The sequence below is a fragment of the Ptiloglossa arizonensis genome, chromosome 5 (genome assembly GCF_051014685.1).
Source record: "Ptiloglossa arizonensis isolate GNS036 chromosome 5, iyPtiAriz1_principal, whole genome shotgun sequence".
Classification (NCBI taxonomy): Eukaryota; Metazoa; Arthropoda; class Insecta; order Hymenoptera; family Colletidae; genus Ptiloglossa; species Ptiloglossa arizonensis.
The window spans coordinates 5,593,690-5,616,326 of record NC_135052.1 but is presented as its reverse complement, the minus strand read 5'-3'; the positions used below and the strand labels follow the sequence as shown (position 1 = coordinate 5,616,326).

Sequence of the window (22,637 nt, the reverse complement as noted above, 5' to 3'; positions counted from 1 at the left end):
AGGTAAAAAAATCCCCCGTTAGATTTTCGAAAACGTCGATAAACGATGGACCAGCTGAAAGCCGCCCATTGTGCATTGTGAGCGCCAAATTGTGTGTCGATAGGACCGTGGTCTGCTATGAACGAACGCTTTCATCAATTTCAACGCCGGTGATCGGATCGTTTCGTATCTCCTGCGTCCGTCGAAGAAATGATCCCTCTGTGTGCTTCGATCTGCCAGTAAAATAAGTTTCCCTTACCGATGTTCGATCCATTGCGCGCGAGTTCCGCGTCATAGAGTCCGTGAGTAGCGAAACTTTCGCCCGTAACCTCATTGATCGAAGATCACGATACAGAACTATCTACCGTTTAACAGCCACCGCTACCAGGAGGGTTGGACTCGAAGTAACTAGTCCTCTGACCGTGTTCGAATCATCGAAGATAGGTACAAAGGATTCTTGATTTTCAGCAGTTGCAAGGACGCGATATATAGTATATATGTGCAATGTACGTTACTCTTGGGTAATTTTTGTTGGTGTAGTTTGATACAATTCCACCGTAGAGGTTTAACTCGAAATAACTCTCATTATATTCGAATTATCGAAGGAGGGTACAAACGACCCTTGACTTCGGCCTCCGGCAATTGCAAGGATATTTACACTTGGGTGATTTTTGCTACCGAAGCTTAATACAATTTCACCAGGCAACTTTGACTCGGAATAAGTAGACCTCTCATTATATTCGAATTATCATGGGGGAAGTACCGAGGACCTTTAACTTCAGCCTTCAGCAGCTGAGAGAACGTTTAATCTTGGGTCATTTTTGCTAGCGAAGTTTAATCCAATTCTATCAAGGGTGTTTTACTCGGAATAACTAGACCTCTCATTATATTCGAATCACTGGACGAGCCTTGACGTTAGCCTTCAGCAGTTGGAAGGACGTTTACTTTTGGGCCATTTTTACGGAAGTTTAACCAAAAAAATAATACCTCTGCGAGGTTCGAGATATCGAGGGCGAAGATCCACGTAGCGTTCACGGGTGTAATACGTTGCTCGATAAGTTTTGTGGTTCGATAAGAAATAGAGCTATTAGGTTCGTCGTTTTATTCTTTTAGAGATGGTATTACTGTTCGATGAACATGTGTGAAGTTTCATGTAGATTCGTGGACTCGTTCGTATATTTACAGTTGTTCAAAGTTCAAGTGTCATAGTATTTTCTTGCAATGGAAAAAATAACAAAACTTATCGAACAATCTAGTAGAAGCTTTCGCCTATAACCTCACCGATTGGAAGATCAAGAACTATAAAAGTATCCATCACTACCAGAAGAATTTGACTCGGAATATCTTTTCATCATTTTCAAATCATCGAAAACATGCACAAAGGACTCTAGACTTTAGCCTCCAGTGGTTGGCAGAATGTTTACTCTGATGTAATTTTCACTGCTGGTGTTTAACAAGATCAAGAACTATAAAAGTATCCATCACTACCAAGAGAATTTGACTTGGAATACCTAATCTTTTCATCACTTTCAAATCATCGAAAACATGCACAAAGGACTCTATACTCTAGCCTCCAGTTGCCACTCTAGTTGCCAGGATGTTTACTCTGATGTAATTTTCGCTGCTGGTGTTTAACAACGCAATTGGGAATATGAACCATTTCTGTCATTCGATCCAGCAACGAGACAAAGCGTCAAGAAGTGACGCGCAAATGAGTTTTTCATGCCACCGCATCCGTGCGCGCGCGCTATCTTCACCACAGTTGGTCCCGTGTAATCCCACCTCCTTCTTCCTTTGCTTTTGGAATTGTGGCCCGAAACGAAGGTGTCATTATTCGAGGCCTATAAGGACCAGACTGCGGATATCGAAACCATACCAGGAGAGTGTTAAGTGTCGCAATTGCGATTGTTCGACGTTTATACAAGCACGAAAGCGCGGCCATCTGCACCGGAGACTCGAACCGCAATTGTAGCGATCCTGTTCGACCAGGTGTCGAGCGATGACATGCCAAAGAAAGGGTTTTCGATGCGAGAGAATTCAGTCACGAAACAGGAGATGGAGGCAAAGTCTTTCGCAACGAAATTTAATTCAGAATGTGTACAGTTTGCGCTACCAGGAGCAGATCTACCACGACGCTCACAAAACTTCGATTTCGGACCATCTACATAAAAGAGGCCGCTATTTCTCGATCTTTCGATCGAATTACCATTCAAGAGCATAAAAATTCTTTTTTATCGAACAATGACGCAGTTTGTACGAATAACTTCCAAATTTTGCTCTAATTTCATCCAGAAGTTATTATTGCGAACAATGCAAACGAATTTTTCGTACGGAGCGATAAAGCGGAATTTTTTACCAAATAATTCTCATAATAATGTTTAACGCTTTTGGTAAAATATTTTAAAGAACAAAAGGGCGTCGAAGTACGTACTTTTAATACACGTATGAAACATTTGTATTTGAAATTTCGTATTGTCGGAAAGTATCAGGCTGTTCGGAAAGTGATTTCGTTTTCCAAAATGGAGAGTATATAATTTAATAAAATGTTTATACACTCTAAAGAAATCGTGCTCCATTTTCACAAAAAAAAAAGAAATGTCTTTCCGAACAACTCAATATTTTATCGATATTCTTTCTGCTCCGAAATATGGTATTTCTACTCGACACTTCGACCGACGTTCTGCATCGAGTTTAGAATATTTCTGACGAAGCAAGAATCGAGACGTTTGCATAATCTTCGCGGAAACAATTCCAAGAAACCGGTATGCGATTTTTCTTCACCGGTTCGGATGTTCGATGCGGTTCGATACTTTCGATCGGTCGCGGCTCGAAGAATCAAGGACACCGTGCACGCGAATACCCAGAATGCAATATCACGGGGCCACGTGTTAGCACGATTGCCGATACCGCGAACTCTCGGTGACACAAAACCTTTTGGCGCCTGGACAAATAATCAACGCCCTGCTGCCAGCTTATTAGCACGTGTTCGCGGTGTGAACGATGCGTAATCGTATACAAACTCGCGGATACAGTAGCGGAGGAAATATTTATCCAAGTATCGCGTGCCATGCTCCATGAAACACAGCGAATAGGTTTCGTTTTCACTTCGTGGACAAGTGCAACGGTTACGAACGCGATAGGAGATAATTCTTCGCGAAGAAAATGAATCGTACAACCGCTAATAATATTTTTCACAGAAACTTTCCTCCTCTAGAAAAACGTTGACTCGATTTACACGCGCTCGAAGAATCGCGGCTGCGAACGAAAATTAATTTATTGGCTCGTGGTAAAGTTTCGTATATAAAAACATTGGACACGCTTTTCGTAAAATATTTTAAAGAATAAAAGGACGTCAAAGTACGTACTTTTAATACACGTATGAAACATTTGTATATGAAATTTCGTGTCGTCGGAAAGTATTAGGCTGCTCGGAAAGTGATTTCGTTTTCCAAAATGGAGAGTATATAATTTAATAAAATGTTCATACACTCTAAAGAAATCGTATATAATTCTATTGGGTTGTTCGGGAAGTGATTTCGTTTCCTAAAATGAAGAATATACAATTTATTAGAATGTTTGTACACTCTAAAAAGATCGTGTTTCATTTTCACCGAAAAAGAAACGAAATAACATTCCGAACAACCCGATACCTTTGCGGGTGAAGAAAACATCGTACAGTTTCGTTCTAGATCCGTCAGAGGATAAGGTTCGTTCCACCGGATCCTACCTTAGACGCGATTAACCGTTCGTACGATCTCCCGTTTAAGGCGAATTCGGCACAACCTGTTCAAACGTTTACTCAGTTCTCAAACAGGATCCCACTGGCAGCTATACTCCTCTCGCGAGTATTCGCATCTCTCTCTCCGGAATTTGCTTCTGTGACGTATTCGCGTTTTTCTTACGTTCGTCGAACGGCCGCGAAGACGCCCACCTGGGAACCTCGATACAAGTACGGACGAGGACACGAATCGTCGGTGCGGTAATACGCTCGGTGGAACCGTGTACACATTACCACGGACGGAATAATGCAACGAATAAGGCTCGTACAATCCAATAAATATGTAGAATGATACTCTAATTGCCCGTCGTGCGTCACAAACAGGCTTTAACGACGATTCTCGGTACAGCGGAATGACTGTTCAAGAGTAGTTTCGCGTACGGTCGCGTCGAGCAGCTGCGAGTGCTTTCACCGGTAGCCTGTGAACCAATCCACGGGCGACATTCACGCTGAAAGAATTCGTACGGCGATCTTCGTGAGGGGGACTCCCCCCACCGAGACCACGGTCCAATCTACCGTATCCCCATTGTGCCAGTAAATCGGACTTTCTTCTTCCAGGTAACGATCCACCGTGGTGATCATCGTAATCGTACAAGGAAACTGGCCCCGAGCTACCGATGCAGTCCCTTGCAACGAGACGTCGAGTACGTACTTGAAAGGTGGACGCGCGTCACGCGTTGCGCAATCGACGATCGTCTCGCTACAAGTTAAGCAACGAATTCCGGTTCACGAGCGGCTCAAATGCTAAATCGCGGATGTAGCAGCGCTCGCGTTATCGTTCTCCTCGTCGTCGTCGTCGTGGTTGTCCTCTGTGCTCGTAACAGGGGCCACCGTGTTTCAATTTCGAATTCACGCGCTCGGTGGCATTGAAACAAACAGAAACGAAGGATACAACGAGGCGGAATCGGACGTCGCCGCTGGCTAATCTCCCGGAACAGCCTAACGACCGGTTTACGTCAATGGACTAACGATCTCCGCGATCTGAATGACAAACGTGTCGCGAGCGACACTCGGTCTGCAAGTCGTTTCTTCTGGATCGTAATCGGTACTTCCTTATTTTATCAACGCGGCGTTGTTACGGTGTTATCTTTCGGGGGTTGTCGCGAGCGCGTGAGACTCGCGAGGAACATCCGCGAGGAAAACGAATCTAATCTTCAAGGGACTCTGTCTTCGCAGACGAGAACGAGGAGTATGTATTTTCTGTTGGCGGAAGACGTGAAATTATCTTGCGATGTTGCGTCCACGCTGAAGTCGAAACGTTTTCACGATTACGATTAGAAGAAATATTTTCAAATCGGTGGTACGTGTTCGATATTTGTACTAAACGTATCGTTAATATTACTACCGCGAATCTAAAATTAAGACGATTAAATGTATCGCAGGTTTAAATATCCGGAGAGCGCGAATCGTAGAGAAATTGTTTGAAATATTTCCTTACCGTCTATAATTTTCAAGAAAACTTTAGAGAGTAAAACGTCAGGGGACTGAAGTGATTCAAATTTGATAAATTTTCTTTACAGTTCGTGTCTCTACTCTCGTCGTATTTAGATGCGGAAAAAATAGAATTTAGACGAAGAAAAAATAGAATTAAGAACAACAATGTGTCCACGGTGTAACAAGTGTTCTTCCACTTACGCGTATACAATACCCACTCTTTCTGTGCCAAGATTCGACACCTTGGCACGCGCTGTGTGCGGAAATCCCAGAGTCGCGTACGTTACGCGTATTCCGCGCACGCACATAGGCGTTCGACGCACGATCCACGCTAACCGAATTCTCGTAAACTCGCGTAAGCCTCGAAAAGAACGAAATACTTTCCCCCTGCTCCAAAATTCCCGCGCGATTCTAGCTCCCACATCGTCGCTATGAGCGCCAAAATCGCTTCAACGCGCGGAAAATCCAATCGATTTTCATACCGGAATAAATATTCCACTTATCTCTTCGATGCGTACTATTGTTTCTACGATATATCCACGTTTGTTTTTTTTTTTTTTTTACTTCTGAAACAGCCCACCGATCAATGAATCTTGAACGCGTGAAAAAAATCTCGTTCAAAAGGGTTCTCGGTTGAAAAGGAACGGTTGTAAATAATGTACGGAGACAAGGTGTACAGTTTAAATCGGTGTATGTACTTAGTTCTTTTTAAACGCGAGACGTATTGCGATCGTTTCGGTCGCGTGAGCCCGGCAGCACGATCCTTCTGGCTGGCGCCGATCGTTCGATTTTTTCTTCGCACCGATACGCGACCGATTCCAGGAAAAACGGGTGAACGGCACCGATAACGGCAGAAAAGGGTACGGTCCGAGACGCCGAGAGCGCAGATAAACGGAAAGAAAACGGTTTTATTTATATTCGATGATCGATAGCCTTTTTATCGCGACGGAAGCCGAATCACGGATTCTCGGTACTAATTGGTGATGGCGGAAGTCGGCTCCGGCCGGCTACTGCTCGCCGAACCAATTCGACATTATCTCGAGAAAAGCACGACCATCGAAAGAAACTAACCGCGATTACCCAAGAATTCCGGGGGCTAATCGCCGAGACGCTCCTTCCGCCTCCGCGTGACGATCGGACTTATCTGTGGATTTGTTTGCCCAACAGCTCGCGATCGAGCAGTTTACCGAAAGCGTTCATTGCCGCGTACGGTACGAGAGCCGAGACTCGTTACGAAAATAAGCAAACTGGTTCGTTCGATGTCCATCGTGTAAAAACACCACGGGAGAAACAGAGAGACGAGATCTGATCCAGAGCTTCCCAAAGCGAGAGTGACCCATCCGTCAATGGGTCACGAGCTAAGCGAATCGCTCAACGTTCCATACGAAAGATTTATCCATCGTACAAAATAGTCAATTTGTACGTTAATAAAGCGTGCTCGGTAAAGAATGAAAAATACGCGATATTTTCTATTCGATCTTCTTTTCAACATACGGACTCCAAGTTCGCGACAAGTGATCCTCTTCGCAATTACAATTTAGGAAACTTGGTTCCAATTCACCGATTAAACGCCAAGAGTTTTTTCTAGAGCTCTTAATACTAGTTCCTAACACTAGTTTCTAATACTAGTTCCGAATACTTGCGTCACGGACAGCAGTAATATTTTCGTAAGACTCGGTCGTGTTTACTTAAGACCGACCACTCGGTTAAAAATCACAAGTCTCCGATTCGCTCGTACCAGAGAAGAGTTCATCTCGCTGGGTCGTTGGGGCTCACCGGAACAGAAAGACCGATAATAACCCACAATTATCGGCGTAGGAACAGTAGGGCGAGCCTCGTTCCGTGTTCCTTAAATAGTCTTCGTTGGATGCTCTCGGAATTGCACCGAAGGGGTTGACCAATAACCGGAGAGCTCTCTCTTCGTCCTCGATCGCTCACCACGTTCGTCTACCAACGCGGCGCGATTATCATTTCCTCGGCGTTACTAACATGACATAATGGCATTCCACCCGTAGGAAAACGCCACTTACTGTTGCATAATGCAACGTCCCGTAACCGCGTCAACGTGGAACAAGACATTGGCGGGTTACACGCTGACAACGCGTTGCACGGACCAACCCCTCCATTGCTTGAAAATTGAAATCGTGCGAACTCGAGCCTCCCTTCGAGTAGATACGTTGAAAAGAAGAAGAAAAAAATGACGATTTCACAGTAGGAATAGTCGTGACGGTGGATCTCGTAGGGGACGCATTCTTGATACGAAAGCAAGAACCGAACGACTTGTATTCTGATTACGGGGCATTGTGACGGTTGTTCGTTGCGGGTCCATGGTGAAAAAGCCTCGACCAACACGACGCGATTGGCCAACGTCTGGTTTCCCCCACCACCGGTGTTCGACCACGTCGCAGCCATGCGGGTGCGCCAGCACGTAATAATTAAACGCGACGCACAATTTATTACGCCCCCTCGCTTCCTGGTCCGTCGACCAAGGAATCGGAGCAGGAAAAGAGAAGACGACGATCGCACCACGAATTTCACCGAGTCGCGAAGTCGTTTGTTACCCATCTGTCGATGTTCAGCTCGGTCTTTGCGTCGATTGGATTTTTGAAACACCTTGCTGGATGAATCTCACCGTTAATTGTAAGGTCGAGAGAACGAGAGAATCGACTTGGAAGTTAGCTGGAACTTCCAAGAGTCCCCTCGCTCCTTGGATAATTTCTACCGGTTCGGTCGCTTCTAGCGACGTGTTCGAAACGCTTCGAGTCTTCGCGATCGTCGAACAACGTTTTCTGTCGTCGACTTTACCCAACTTCTCCTCGAACTTTTTATCTCTAGTTACAAGTGTCTCGAATAGAATTTAATACATTTGTTTTATTTTATTTCTATTCGTTTCAGGATATAGCGTAGAAAAGCAAAATGGAAGGATACAGAAATTACTGTATCCTTCTTGGTCTAATTCTGAGTCGTTGTAAAAGAATCTATAAAGTTAAATTTAAATCTTTCGTCTCGAGACGAAATCTTTTATCTCGGAACTTTATTTCGATACTTTCGTTCGGTACTGGGATCGATATTTGTTTAAGCATTGGGTTGTTCGGAAAGTTATTTCGTTTCTTTTTTTTTTTTTTGGTGAAAATGGAACACGATTTTTGTAGAGTGTATAAACATTTTATTAAATTATATATTCTCCATTTTGGAAAACGAAATTACTTTCCGAACAACTTAATTTAATAATCGCTGCATCTATCGACATTTAGGAATACTCGTTTGAACGATAAGTGATGTTGCCTCTTTTTACATATAACTTGTGCTGCTGCGTTAAGCTTGTTTGCCGAGTGCTCTCTCCTATGTAACGTTTTTTAAGAGAAAACAGTTCTAATAGGTTTTTCAATCAATTTTATCGAACGAAAAAACTTATCGAACAACCTTGTGTACGTGTACTGGCAGAGAAGTAAATCCACCAAGTGTTTTGTCTCCAATTTTCAATTATTTTACACTCTACCTACAACAGTCTTAAAGGGTACTGATAAATTTAGTATTCGAATTTTGTTCTAATAATATCGATGAAAACGAAGATTCACCGTGACACGCTCAAACCCATTATTACTTCCATCGAATGCTACCGAACTCTGAGTAGTTCTTAAGAAGTGGAAGAGAGTTTCTCTCGAAAGAAGAACCAGCGAGTGGTTTGCCAAGTTAATTCTTCTCCGTTCGTTCAACCTTCGAGAACTACGTTCGTAAGTTAATTCCCGCTATTGTGAGAAACGTATCTATTGACGCCTCCAAGGCCGATACTCCCCTCCTCCCTGCCACAATTTAGTAGCACGTGACCGTCTAGAGTCGCAGTACATCACGTGGCGACGAGCCTACGTTCAGCGTTATGACGTAAATCTCGTAGAAGATCGCGTTAATTAACCGTGGTGAGTTCCTTGGGTCTTTCTCGACCCATCGCGACCCTACAATACATCGTTTCCTATAATTAAAGCTACTATAATAGATGCAACTGAATGCTCCTGTATTTCCTTAGTCCCCCTTTGTGTTACAAAATTAAAAAACGATTTGTCCCTACATCCGGGACATTTTTAACGCAAAGACTGAGTACACGATCGAAAATGGTGTAAGGTTAACGTAAAATAGAAACGATGGATGGTAATTTTGTTTAGAAATGGTCGAACAGCGACACTATCGGATATAATTTATTCGTGCCTAAGAGAAATTAACCGCGAGAGAGATACCGAAACCACAGGGAGGTGTAATTGCCAGAGTAGGGAGAAGATGATGGCTTCGAAGACGTAGAAAGATGTATGTACTACTCGTAATAGTAAGCGAGCAATGGAAGAATCTAAATATTTTTAATATATCCGCGCCCATGAAACAGAGTCTGCCGGTTGAACCTCGCAATTACTCTTTCCTTTTTCTTCTCTACACTGTAACCAGTAATTACAGCTCGTCGGCGTAGTGAGAACGGACAACTTTGCGAACAACTAAGGGAAATCTGTACACGAACAACGTGTCTTCCCTCTTCCTGCTCCGATTCCTTCATCCAGTCGCGGAAAGACTTGAGAAATTGTTCCGGGGGCAGAAGGAAATCCAGTAGGCGTGTATCTGCTCGATGCGCGTTAACTCTTCGGGTACGTTGCCATTTTTTATTCGACTCTTCGGCAGAGATAATCTCTCGTAGGAACAATTTCTATTTTTGAACGAGATACTAGGTGCCATTTTCTATTCGACTCTTCGGTCTAGATAATTTCTCGTAGGAACCATTTCTATTTTTGAACGAGATACTAGGTGCCATTTTCTATTGGATTATTCGGCCGAGATAGTCTCTCGTAGGAACCATTTCTATTTTTGAACGAGATACTAGATGCCATTTTCTATTCGATTATTCGGCCGAGATAATTTCTTGTAGAAACCATTTCTGTTTTTGAACTAGATACTAGGTGCCATTTTCTATTCGATTATTCGGCCGAGATAATCTCTCGTAGGAACCATTCCTATTTTTGAACGAGATACTAGGTGCCATTTTCTATTCGATTATTCGGCCGAGATAATTTCTCGTAGAAACCATTTCTATTTTTGAACGAGATACTAGGTGCCATTTTCTATTCGACTCTTCGGCCAAGATAATCTCTCGTAGGAACCATTGTTATTTTTGAACGAGATGCTAGGTGCCATTTTTTATTCGACTAACTATACGCATCCACTTTACCGTTTTAAAAATGTTGTAATTAGGGCGACTACAATCGCTCGATCGATCGTGGTCTGTAAAAAAAACCGAGGCGGCCATTTGGAAGATATTTTGTTCCGTTATTAACTCCCAGGTTTGTACTTTTAAATAAAAAGAAGAAAAATATCAACTAACTAACTATTCGGCCGAGATAATCTCTCGTAGAAACCATTGCTATCTTTGAACGAGATACTAGGTTGCTTCGTCGTTCGATAAAACTTATTGAACAGTATAGTACTAGGCTGTTCGATAAGTTTTGTCGTTCGATAAACCGTCTAAGTGTCTTGTTTCTGACTTTCAGTTTCTAATGTTTCGTTCCAGACATCGGACAGAACGCGTTCGTTCCAAAATTGTATTTCTTATTTTCTGTCCTTAATTAAATTACTATTTGATTAAATACGTGTAAACTGTACGTGTTTCGTTTAACCTTAAATCTACAACAAACCTATTATAATTCGCGGTTCTTCTTACCGTATCCGGTGTAAAAGAAGAAAAGAAAGTTTTATCATTATAGCGTCTTTGTTACACAAGTTAGAAGATAGAAGATAATGTACACAAGTGGGTGATTGGATAATTGCAGAGAGACGAGTGTACAGAACGAAAATAATTATAATAACTAGGACTGGTGGAACTGCACTACATTTCTACGAAATATTTCCAAACACTTGATATACGAATGAACTCTCCTCGGTACTTAACAACTAGAAAGTGATAAGTGGTGTCGGTAAAAAGACTGCTTCGGAGAAAATATACGCATCCACTTTACCGTTTTAAAAAATTTCTAATTAGGGCGACTACAATCGCTCGATCGATCGTGGTCTGTAAAAAAAAACCCGAGACGGCCATTCGTAAGACATCTTGTTCCCTTATTGACTCCCAAGTGTGTACTTTCGAATAAAGAGAAAAAAAATATCAAAATTACTCGAACCGTTCGAGTTTCGTTCAGAAAGTAAATCGACCGGTGACGATTGGGACACCCTTTACTCCCATTCGATTTTCAGAAGCAAGATCGTTGGAATCGGTACTATTGTACACGAATGGAATATCGATCTATAAAGGGGTGAAGGACGATGTTGCGGATAACGTTACGGATTCGTTCGACCTTGTATTCGGACCGAGAAACACGCGTTAAGGATCTTCCCTGTTGACGAATCTGACCTTCTTCGAGCCAACGACACGAGGTAACACTTTCGTGCCATGAGAATGATGGGACAAAGGAGTAGTTTCGAAACTAACCACCTCGAGATCTTCGTTCGCGATTACGATTTTTCCACCGTGGTGTAACTTACGGATTCGAACCGAATCGCTGCGGGTGCAGCGGGTCGAGATCACCCGTTGGTTACGGATAAAGGTCGATCGACAGGATCGAAGGTAGGAATTTCGTTGCAACGACGAACAGTGGTACCTTCCATCGAGAATACCGGTTGGTGTAAAAGCCACGCGTGCGCAAGAAAGCCGGAACTACGGGCCGCCGCGCCGGATGTTGCGCGGTCCGGGAACCCAGGACAGGTCCGCGCGATCCAGAAGCGGAACGAAAAGTAGGAACGCGATTTCGTACGTGTCGCGGAGACAGGACGCGCGGAATCGACGTGGAAATCGGACCAGGTCCACGCTGGATCGAATTTCTTTCGAGCGAATCCCGCGTCACGTCCGTTGTCGATCGTGCTCGCGAAAAATGTACACGCGAACGGAGAATGGGAAAATGAACCACACGGAGTAAAAGTGTAACGCAAAACGATACGAAAGTATTATACGAGCATCGGTTGCGCGAGTTTTGTTCCTTCGGAGTAACGAGAAATCGTTGAAACTCGACTCGATTCGAGGATGGAAAGTACACCAACGAGGAATCCCTACTCTCCCGGACGATGAAGTTTATAGTTTATCGGATAGCAATCTCGATTAGAAACAGTCGACGAGTTATCGTCGTTTGCAAAGAATATATTTCTGCTCTCTTGTTCGGTAAGGAGAGAACAATTATTTTAGGTGATCGTGATTTTTGAAAAGGAGAATAGGTAATATTCGTTGCGTGTTTGTTAAATGATAAATAACAAGTTATGAGACAATTGACGAGTACCTTGACGAACGAAGTGAACGAAACTTTCGCTAAATAATATACCAGACTCGAAAATTCACGTCCTGGGATAAGTGGAACGAGGTCTAATAAGGTCGATTATTTCTTCTATCGAGTCAGAGTTTCGATATTTTATCGCTTCCGAGAGAAGAAACTGGATGGCGATTAGAGTGTACACATTCGAAGATTAATAATTCGAGATCTTAATAACGGACCAGATCGATCTTGGAGCAAATAACAATAGGCAACGAAAACCGCACACGCGTTGTTTTGGAGACGTAGAAATTGGAGATCTTCCAGCGTTGTTTTGTTTTTTGGTTCGTTTTCTTCTTCTTTTCCGCGATCGCGGTAATAACTCGGTGAGGAGACGTTGACATTGTCAAGATCATTGCACGCGACATGATTTTTCGTTTTTTCGAAGCCACTTACGTAAAGCTGTACGGTGACCAGAAAGCCGCAAACGTGCACGCATGTACCGCGGTGCTTCCTACATTGAGTTTAATAGAGTCGAAAAAAACTTGACCAGAATACATTTTATATTGTACCGGTTTTCAGCGTCCAACCGAGAACCAGCGAAACAAAACATCGTGGATCTTCTGCGCGGCCATTATCTTATCGGTGGCGACGATAAAGCCCCCCCTGTGACCACACTTGCATCGAAATTCGAATGACTTTCCGATGTTTTCGATTCGAACGAATTGTTCTCCCGTCGTCTTCATAATTTCATTCGATCGTTTATTCGTTTAACGTCCCTGGCGAGGGGAAACGGATACACGGGCGTAAAGACGAATGAAATGTAAAGACAACGATGCACAAGAGGCGCGGCTAAAATGTTGCTATTGATATAACCTCAAACATATTCTCGACCTATACAAATAAACGGTGATAGGTTACGAAGCATCGGGCAGACGAGAGTTGCAATAGCGTGCACCGTGAAAGAAAAGAATGCTAGAAACTTGAACTATGGCGAAATGTTGGATATACAGGGTGTTCCCAAATTAACCGGCTATTTTCGAAGAATATTTCTAGTCGTTCGGTTCAGTCCCGTATGAATATTATTAAACTTGACCGATGGTACGATTCTCGTCGATATTCAATGTATAACGATCGTTTCTGTGGAATCATTGAGGTCATTTGTCGATACGAATTTCATTTTAACATTTTCAATCTAACGTTCGGGTCTTCTTCGAAGACATTATTATTTGTTACGTAGGTTTATCGATTCTTTTTCGAGGAATATCTCGAAGAGCAAAGGACATTCAAATAAATCTTACAACGACAAATTGACTCGAGTTCGTTAAATACAACGCAAACTGCAGTAAATTTTATTCGACCCTAACTTGGAAACGGAACAAGTACTGAATGCCTATATGGCATTCTGTTATCGTCATTTGTCGTACAAGGACTGAAACCAAGGGGGAGGGACTTTCTGGCATTGCAAGGCTGCGTATTGCGCCATGGATTCCTTCTAAGGCAATGTAATACTAAATACAAATTAATTCCAGGAATTTCTAAACAAACGAACGGTTTTGTCCTTCGAAACGAGAAGAACAAACGCTTCGATCGAAGATCGATAAATAAATCGAAAAGGGCGGATTCGAACACTGCGTTTCGAAAATAAGAAACTTTTCATTTCGAACGATTTAAATAAACGCCGTTCGCGACTGTACAATTTATAAACGTAAACTATTATGGACAAAGTCTCGTTTCCGCATCTTTGGACTGGAATATACTCCCAAACTTCGGTTTATTTATTCACAGTAGATCGTCCACATTCTCGCGAACCTAACATCCGTAATTTAACTCTATCTCTACTACCGAGGTATTCCTCGGATCTTTCTCGACCCCATCGCGTCCCTATAGTATATTGTTTTTTTATAATTAAAGCTACCGAAATAGATACAACTGGGTGCTCCAGTATCTTAACCCTCCCGATGTATTGCAAAGTTATAAACACGAGTTTTATGCATTTGGGACATTTTTAGCTCAAATTTAATTTCAAATGAGAAACGATGGATAGTAATTTCGATTAGAAATAATCGAGTAATAATAACACCAGAAATAATAGCCCCATTGAGGACATTTTCGGCTCAAAGTTAATTTAAAAGGAAACACTATAGATAGTAATTTCGAATAGAAATAGTCGAGTAATAATAGCACCAGAAATAATAGTGCTATTGAGGACATTTTCGGCCCAAAGTTAATTTAAAACGAGACACTATAGATACTAATTTCGAATAAGAATAATCGAGTAATAATAGCACCAGAAATAATAGTCCCACTGAGGACATTTTCGGCCCAGTGTTCGGCCCCAAGTTATGTTAAAAGGAAACACTATAGATATTAATTTCGATTAGAAATAGTCAGGTAATAATAACCCCAGAAATAATAGCCCCATTGAGGACATTTTCGGCCCAAAGTTAATTTAAAACGAGACACTATAGATAATAATTTCGAATAGAAATAATCAAGTAATAATAGCGCCAGAAATAATAGATCCATTGAGGACATTTTCGACCCAAAGTTAATTTAAAACGAGACACTATAGATATTAATTTCGATTAGAAATAGTCAGGTAATAATAACACCAGAAATAATAGTCCCACTGAAGACATTTTCGGCCCCAAGTTATTTTAAAAGGAAACACTATAGATATTAATTTCGATCAGAAATAGTCAGGCAATAATAGACCCCAGAATAATAGTTCCATGGAGGACATTTTCGGCTCAAAGTTAATTTAAAACGAGACACTATAGATAGTAATTTCAATTAGAAATAATCAAGTAATAATAGCACCAGAAATAATAGTCCCACTTAGGACACTTTCGGCCCAGTGTTCGGCCCCAAGTTATTTTAAAAGGAAACACTATAGATATTAATTTCGATTAGAAATAGTCAGGTAATAATAACCCCAGAAATAATAGCCCCATTGAGGACATTTTCGGCTCAAAGTTAATTTAAAAGGAAACACTATAGATAGTAATTATATAGAAATAGTCGAGTAATAATAGCACCAGAAATAATAGTCCCACTGAGGACACTTTCGGCCCAGTGTTCGGCCCCAAGTTATTTTAAAAGGAAACACTATAGATATTAATTTCGATTAGAAATAGTCAGGTAATAATAACCCCAGAAATAATAGCCCCATTGAGGACATTTTCGGCTCAAAGTTAATTTAAAAGGAAACACTATAGATAGTAATTATATAGAAATAGTCGAGTAATAATAGCACCAGAAATAATAGTCCCACTGAGGACATTTTCGGCCCAGTGTTCGGCCCCAAGTTATTTTAAAAGGAAACACTATAGATATTAATTTCGATTAGAAATAGTCAGGTAATAATAACCCCAGAAATAATAGTTCCATTCAAGACATTTTCGGCTCAAAGTTAATTTAAAAGGAAACACTATAGATAGTAATTATATAGAAATAGTCGAGTAATAGTAGCACCAGAAATAATAGTCCCACTGGGGACATTTTCGGCCCAGTGTTCGGCCCCAAGTTATTTTTAAAAGGAAACACTATAGATATTAATTTCGATTAGAAATAGTCACATAATAATAACACCAGAAACAATATCCTCATTAAGGACATTTTCGACTCGTGGATCTTGTTTACGGTCGAACGAAAGAATGCTTGAAGATTGATACGACCGATCTCGACTTCTGGGCAGTCCTCTCCGGTCCGATTCTAAGCAACCCGCCAAGGAACTGAGGTCGGTAAACCGGCACCGAACGCGATTAAGTGGATCCACCAGGGTTACCAGTGGGCCCCCGTGTACTTTTTCGTCGCACATTGTGAGCCTTGCCCGCAATGTGCGACGCTCTGGCATGCGGGGTTCTCACAGAGAATTCTCGGTGCTGTCCGACAAAAAGTGCGGGATGCGCGACAAAGATATACTCTCTCCGACGAAAGACACAGTAAACGCCCGAAAGAGAACCTCCGGTGTTTTCACGAAACGAAAGCATTTATTTTTTCACGCCTTCGAGGAAACGTCGTCTCGCTTAGGTGTAGGTAAACCAACCGGAGCATCGGTTCTACAAATTCTTTCTCGATGAAACGTGACCGAGAACGCACGGTGGGATGGAATCACCTGTAAAAATATTCACACCGGTGACCAGGATATACGGTCGCGTTCGCGGATGGCCTCTCGAAGAAGCTGAACCCCGGTATCCATTTATCGAGTACCTCGCAACGTCGATACGAAGTCTTGATAATTGTTTCGAGATTTGAAAAAGGTACCGAAGAGTTTTCGATGAGCAAGAAACGTATCATCGCGACTACAGTCTATGGAAAGAGACAAGGTATCAATGTTTACATTAGTGTGATCGGTGAAATAGTTTGTAGCTATTGGTGTATTTTCTTGAGCTCCTGGAACGACTCTCGCTCAGTTATAGTAGCTTTTTTCTCTGATCGGAATAAACCGAAAGGTTCGAAAGAACTTTCGGTATTCACAGTGTTCGATTTCACTCAAGTTACTCGGTTTATTAGAACGGTTCGATCCTTTTTGAACGAACCAAACGTTATTCGGTTGATGGCGGTGGTTGTGATAATAGTAGTAGTTTAAACGGTGGTTCGAAATAGATGTTTGTTAAGAAAAAATTTGTTCGTCCGACTTATTTCACTTATTCCGTTGTTATCCTATATTTATCTTCTATTTCTTTAAGAAGTGATCGTTCGAAACTGTAGTTTCTTTATTACGTACACCGTTGATTATACAAGTCACTTAAGTGTAAGTCAAATAATTTAAATTACAAAAAAATAACAATGAAGTTTAGAAAACATCTTCTACGTAAACATTGGGTCCGAGTATTGCAAAATCGGTCCTGATCTGATCCCGCACTCATCGCATTCGGTATCTCGTCACATTGGACGAATTGTGACTTTCTCGAAGAGGAATTGTTCTTCTTTCTTAAATATTCTCGATCGAATAAAAGATAATCAAAAATTAAAATCGGTCGCATCCTGGTAAAGACTTTGCTCGCAGACCGAAACTTTCAAACGACCACTAAACTCGATCGACTAGGTACCTTCCTACTTGTATAAATTATTGATATTCACCGAGCACGGTGACTCTTTTTTATCGTCTTCCTGTGAGCATAATGAATAAAACTGCCCTTAACTACGGAGCGAAACGCATTGCAGACGATACCAACCGAGTGTTTCCCGCGTATCGACGAATCGTATCGTTTATTTCCATACACACCTGAAATCGCACACCGTTGCACCGTATAGTATCATCGGTTAATACGCAACGGCGATACGATACGAAGATACGCGACAAATGTATGTGTACCCACCTTAACCGAAGAAGTCTACCGTTCGCGGCGACCTTTGCGCACCCGCGTGCGAAACGGGCCGAGCGTAACGCGAAGAACACAATGAAAAACCAGCGCGTATCGACGACTCGGTTATTATACAACGGACGGCCGTTTAATATCTGGAGCTTCAGAAACTGGGATGCCGGCGATAATAATGCAAACCGCGCGGGGGGCTTTTTAAATGCAACGACCTTAATTTCTATCAGGCGGTACGAGCCGCGCGCCAGCCGTACACAATTGACCTTAATCCCGATCGGATTCGCGCCTTGGAAACCGATCCGAAATTCCGCGCGTGCAAAGATTCGCGTTCGAGCGGCACGGAGATTCTTTCGAACGATTCTCGCGCAGAGAACGTTGAGAAACAGCGACTTCCCTGAACATCTCGTGGTGAGGAAGGACCTTCGTTGTACCCTTCGCAGAATAGTCCTTCCGAGACGTGGATTCGCGAAAACACGAGCTGTTGTTAATGTAAAGGGGGTGAGATACTTTGATGACTTCTTTTATAAACGCAACGAAACAACGACGACAAATGTTCACAATCGTGCGATAGCTACGAGGGTTTCGTTGACCCATGTTTCCACACGGAGAAAGCTCAGAGCAAAAGTAGCCTCTTTAAACTACTCGAAGGGCCTTTATCGTAGCATTTCCAGAAACTCGAGTTCTTTTTTATTTTTATCGAAGTATTCAATACTTCGTGAAAACTCCTTGGACAATTCCACGCGACGTGCTCTCGAGGTGAGCGAATTACTTTCAGGTAGAAAATTTCGCGTTCAAAGACTCTGTCTCCTCGATATCCACGCGAAGATTGTTAAGAGAAAACGTGGCCTCCCTAAACCTCTCGTTACTATAAAGAGCTTTCGTCGTAATCTTCTTAGAATGTATCCACCGCATAGATTCGCAAGTTAGGTTTAATTTGTACGATTGATACTTCGAGATCTATTTCTTCGTTGAAACGCGATGGAAGGTCATATTCGCGAGCAAATCGTGCAAAATTTCGCACTCGATCGTCGTAAAGGGGGTTCTCTCTTCTCCATGGACAACGTCGAGAGAAAAAGTGTCCTCCCTAAACATCTTGTCGGGACGAAGGGCCTACGGGAGAGTCGTGTTTCTCCGTCCGTGCGCAAAAAGGGATGCGAAACCGCACGACGCGTTGTCGTCGAGCGGGATGAACGCGCTCGGGGATCGTGAGAATCTCACCCCGGAGCTCTCATTGGAAACCTGGACTTTCGTTCCCACAAAAATAAACGGAACCGGGAAAGGGACGGATTTTCGGCGCGAGTGTAATTAACGACGCTTATTATTCGCTCGGTGTTCGTCGCGGGCTTAAGTACTCGGGGATGGAGCGCATTTCTTTTCTTTTTTTTCTTTTTTTTTTCCATCGAACGCGTACAGTTTTGTTTGCATAACCGCGTGTAGCTATTTTCGGAGCGCGAGTAATCGAGGGACAGAGCGCGTCGGAAATAATCGTGGATTAAACACACGTTCGCGTCGATGGATCCCATTAGCTCGGCCGCTGCAAGGACACACGTGGTCCAGCTGTTAATAAGTGCGGGACACCGTTTTGTTCTCGTTTTAACGAGAGACCGTTCCATTCGACGCGACGCGACGCGTCGTCCCGCGTCACGGATAACGTTTCTGTTCTCCTCGTTGCGAGCTTCGTTAAGCGTACGCGCGTCATTGCTTTTTGTACCCACCCGCGTGGTTCTTGATCTTCCCCCCCCCCCCCCTCCATCCCACCCTCAACGAGAGACCCGACGCCGCTCGCTTCGCGGTCCGTTTCCATCGTGGACGGAGCGTGTCTCGATGGACGCGTCTCGACGATCAAGATAAACACGGAATTCCGAGATTCTTGCTCGACTTACCTGTTGAGGATTGGCGTCGGCCGGAGAGAAACTCGAAAGGGCGGTTAAGGGCGCGAGTGAGGCGCACGAAGACGCCCTTGAGGGCGGTGGCGTGTGACCAGGAGTTGGACTTCCGCTTCCGCAACTACTCGCACCCCCGCTCGAGGCGAGGCTCACGCTGTCCGCTCGCCCTCTCCACGGCGAGACCGACACGTGCTTCAGCATTCCTCTGACCTTACCTGAAAGGAGAAGATTTTTATTTTTTTTTTATTTTTGTCACGGTTACGATCTCGTACACTTGCTAAAATTCATGGGGTAAGTAACAACAGATCAGTGGCTCGTTTCGATTAAAATATTCCGCGTACTGGTAATTTAAATTGCGTCGAGTTGTAACTAAGCGCGCGGGGGTAGGCGAAACTCTGAATTCGTTTCTTCTTTTGATTACGAATCGGATGTAATTTCGATCCGGATCTTCGTCCTGTACTGTATTTCATTTTCGCGACGTTGAAATGAAAATAGTTTATTCACGGTATTAACTTACAAAAGGGTCAACTCCGACTTTAACCTCTCGATTTCGATTCAAATTTATAGTGCCACGCGGCCAGTTCGTTGTATCGTTTACGATAGGTCGATACTCTTTTTCTTTCTTCGAAGGAATTCTTCGTGTTTCTTATCCTATTACGAGTACATTACACGCGATATCGGTTAACCTTAATCTCGCGTATCTCGCCGAGGGAAAGAGAAATTGTGCATACATAATGCGCAGAAGGAAAAATCAGCTTATCTTAATTTCATGTGCAGATACGCTGGCAATATTTTATCAACATAACTGTGTATAATTTTTCGATACACACGGCTAACCACATTTTGTACATCGTTGCGTAAACGCGTACTCGTTACCTCGACATAGCTGCAAGTGTGTTTTACATATTTACCGATTCGTGTATTTCATTCGACGCATTTTGACCGATGATCGAGACATCGCGATCGAAAGATCTAAATTCACGAATCTGGACCTTCGTTGAAGCTCAAACGATAATAATTCTCATCGGTGAACTCTCGAGTCTACTCGATTTCTACTAACGCCATTTCTACTCTCGTCGACTCGAAGATCGGTTAACATCGAATTTTTCCACGAACGAGTCACCTCTATTTGACAACGTGGTGTCGGGCGATTCACAACCGACTCGACGTAACATCGAAAAAAAAACGTCTACCGACTAGAAACCTGGGAACAGGTTAACACCGATCGCGGGTGAAATTCTCGTTCCAATTTCTACGTCCGTACGTGATTCTATTTCGTAGCCACCGCGTAGCGCGAATTCGTATACCACGTAGGTAAACGTAACTAATGTCCGCTCGAAATAGAAACGTCGCTCGACTGGCTAGACGTCTTCTTTTTCCCTCGTCAAGGTTGCAACAAGAAATAATCGTGGCGAAGGCCGTACGATAATTATCGGACAGCTTCGTGATTGCCCGCGGTGAGTAAACGATGGAAAGTCGAGTGCGAGCAACTGACGTGCAAAACCGCGACACGCTCGCCGAGTTGTGCGGCTCGAAACGCGCCGCGGCGTCACGAGCAGGGACCGGGAGGGACGCGTTTCGATTCTCAGCGCGGAAAACCGTGTCGAGCCCTTCGCGGTACGCGTAAACATCTGAATACGGGCCCCAGCTGGGCCCCAGAAGCTTCCCTCGCGAGATCCTTGAAACGTTCGCGAACCGACGTCCCCGGATGTTCGACGTCGCACAACGAACGAAAAATCGACGCTGAAAAGTCTACGCGCTCCGATACATCGAACGCCTGCAACGAGGAAGCGCAACGAAGTAAAAAAGAGGTAACCATTCCCACAGCCGTTAACTGTATATCCTCGCCATTAATAATAATTAGCCAACCAGTCGGTCGGTTTAAACGATCGTCGACCGCCGGGGCTCGATTCAACAACAACGTCCGATTGTATCCCGATTCTCTCACAATTAAGCAGCGAACCGCGCGAAACATATACCCATATATTCGTATTTACATCGATAACTGTACCGTGCCGATGAATAGGTACTCACTTGAACGAAATTCACAGCAGAGTGCAGCCCCGCACTCGCGGCTCGGTTGCGTACGTCAATGCGCGGGAATCATGTTTACACTTGGCGAACAAGCGGCATTGAGAGCATCCGATCGCACTTGTCAGTCACTGGGGCGATTGGTAAATCCTACGGTGGCACCGCGATGTCACTGTCAGTTTTACGATTACTCGTGATTCGATCGAAATCACCGCGTCACACCTCGCGTACGAGAATATCGTCCCGTGAATGAAACGCGAATTTTTTATTATTTTCTTTCTTTCACCGAGCGATTCGATGCTTCGATTCGGTTTCTTTTTTTCTTTTTCTTTTCTTCCGTTTCGTTCGGGCGTAACGAAATTATGTGAATTTCGCGCGGTTCTCTCCGCGAGTCTCTCCGCTGTTCTCGACGCGCGTTGAAATCACCCGATCGCGAGTGCAGACCGCGTTCCGCACACCACGAGCGCCACGCTACGACTGAAGCGGACGCGTGAGCCGAGGAGTAACGTTGCCGTAGTAAGCCGTGCCACGAGCGTCGAGTAGGAAAGAAAACGACCTTCTCGCGAACCGCACGAGACGCGACGAACGCTCGGTGAATGTTCGAGCGAATTTCGGTCTGTTCGACCGCGGGGGCGACTTCGACGCGGAGAAAACCCCGCGCCTCCACGGAAGGACCTAGAGAAAACATTTCTGCGACGCGTGGGCGTGGAGGGTGTACCAAGGATGTCCGTGTCGAGAGTCGGTTTCTCTTTTCTTATTTTCTTTTTTCTCGTGGTTGACCCTTCCCTTTCCTCTTGGGGTGCATATATTATATAAAGTGCACGGGGCCGGTGCATCGTCGAATGCACAAAAGACGTTGATTACATAAGGAGCGAAACCGAACGGAGACGTCACAGGTTTGAATGCGAGCCGATGAGACATCGTGCACACGAGG

At 43.6% G+C, this 22,637-nt stretch overlaps 1 protein-coding gene across 1 annotated transcript in view; it reads right to left on the bottom strand.

Moving 5' to 3' along the window:
- Rau (RA domain-containing protein rau) overlaps positions 1-22,201 on the bottom strand; it is a 67,949-nt gene extending 45,748 nt beyond the window's left edge. Inside the window, exons 1-2 of the mRNA XM_076312530.1 lie at positions 21,707-22,201; positions 19,670-19,887 (exon numbers count right to left, since the gene is read on the bottom strand). Coding sequence (XP_076168645.1) covers positions 19,670-19,873 — 204 coding nt within the window. The 5' untranslated portion in view covers positions 19,874-19,887; positions 21,707-22,201. The remainder of the gene's footprint in view (positions 1-19,669; positions 19,888-21,706) is intronic.
- Between the last annotated feature and the right edge of the window lie 436 nt (positions 22,202-22,637).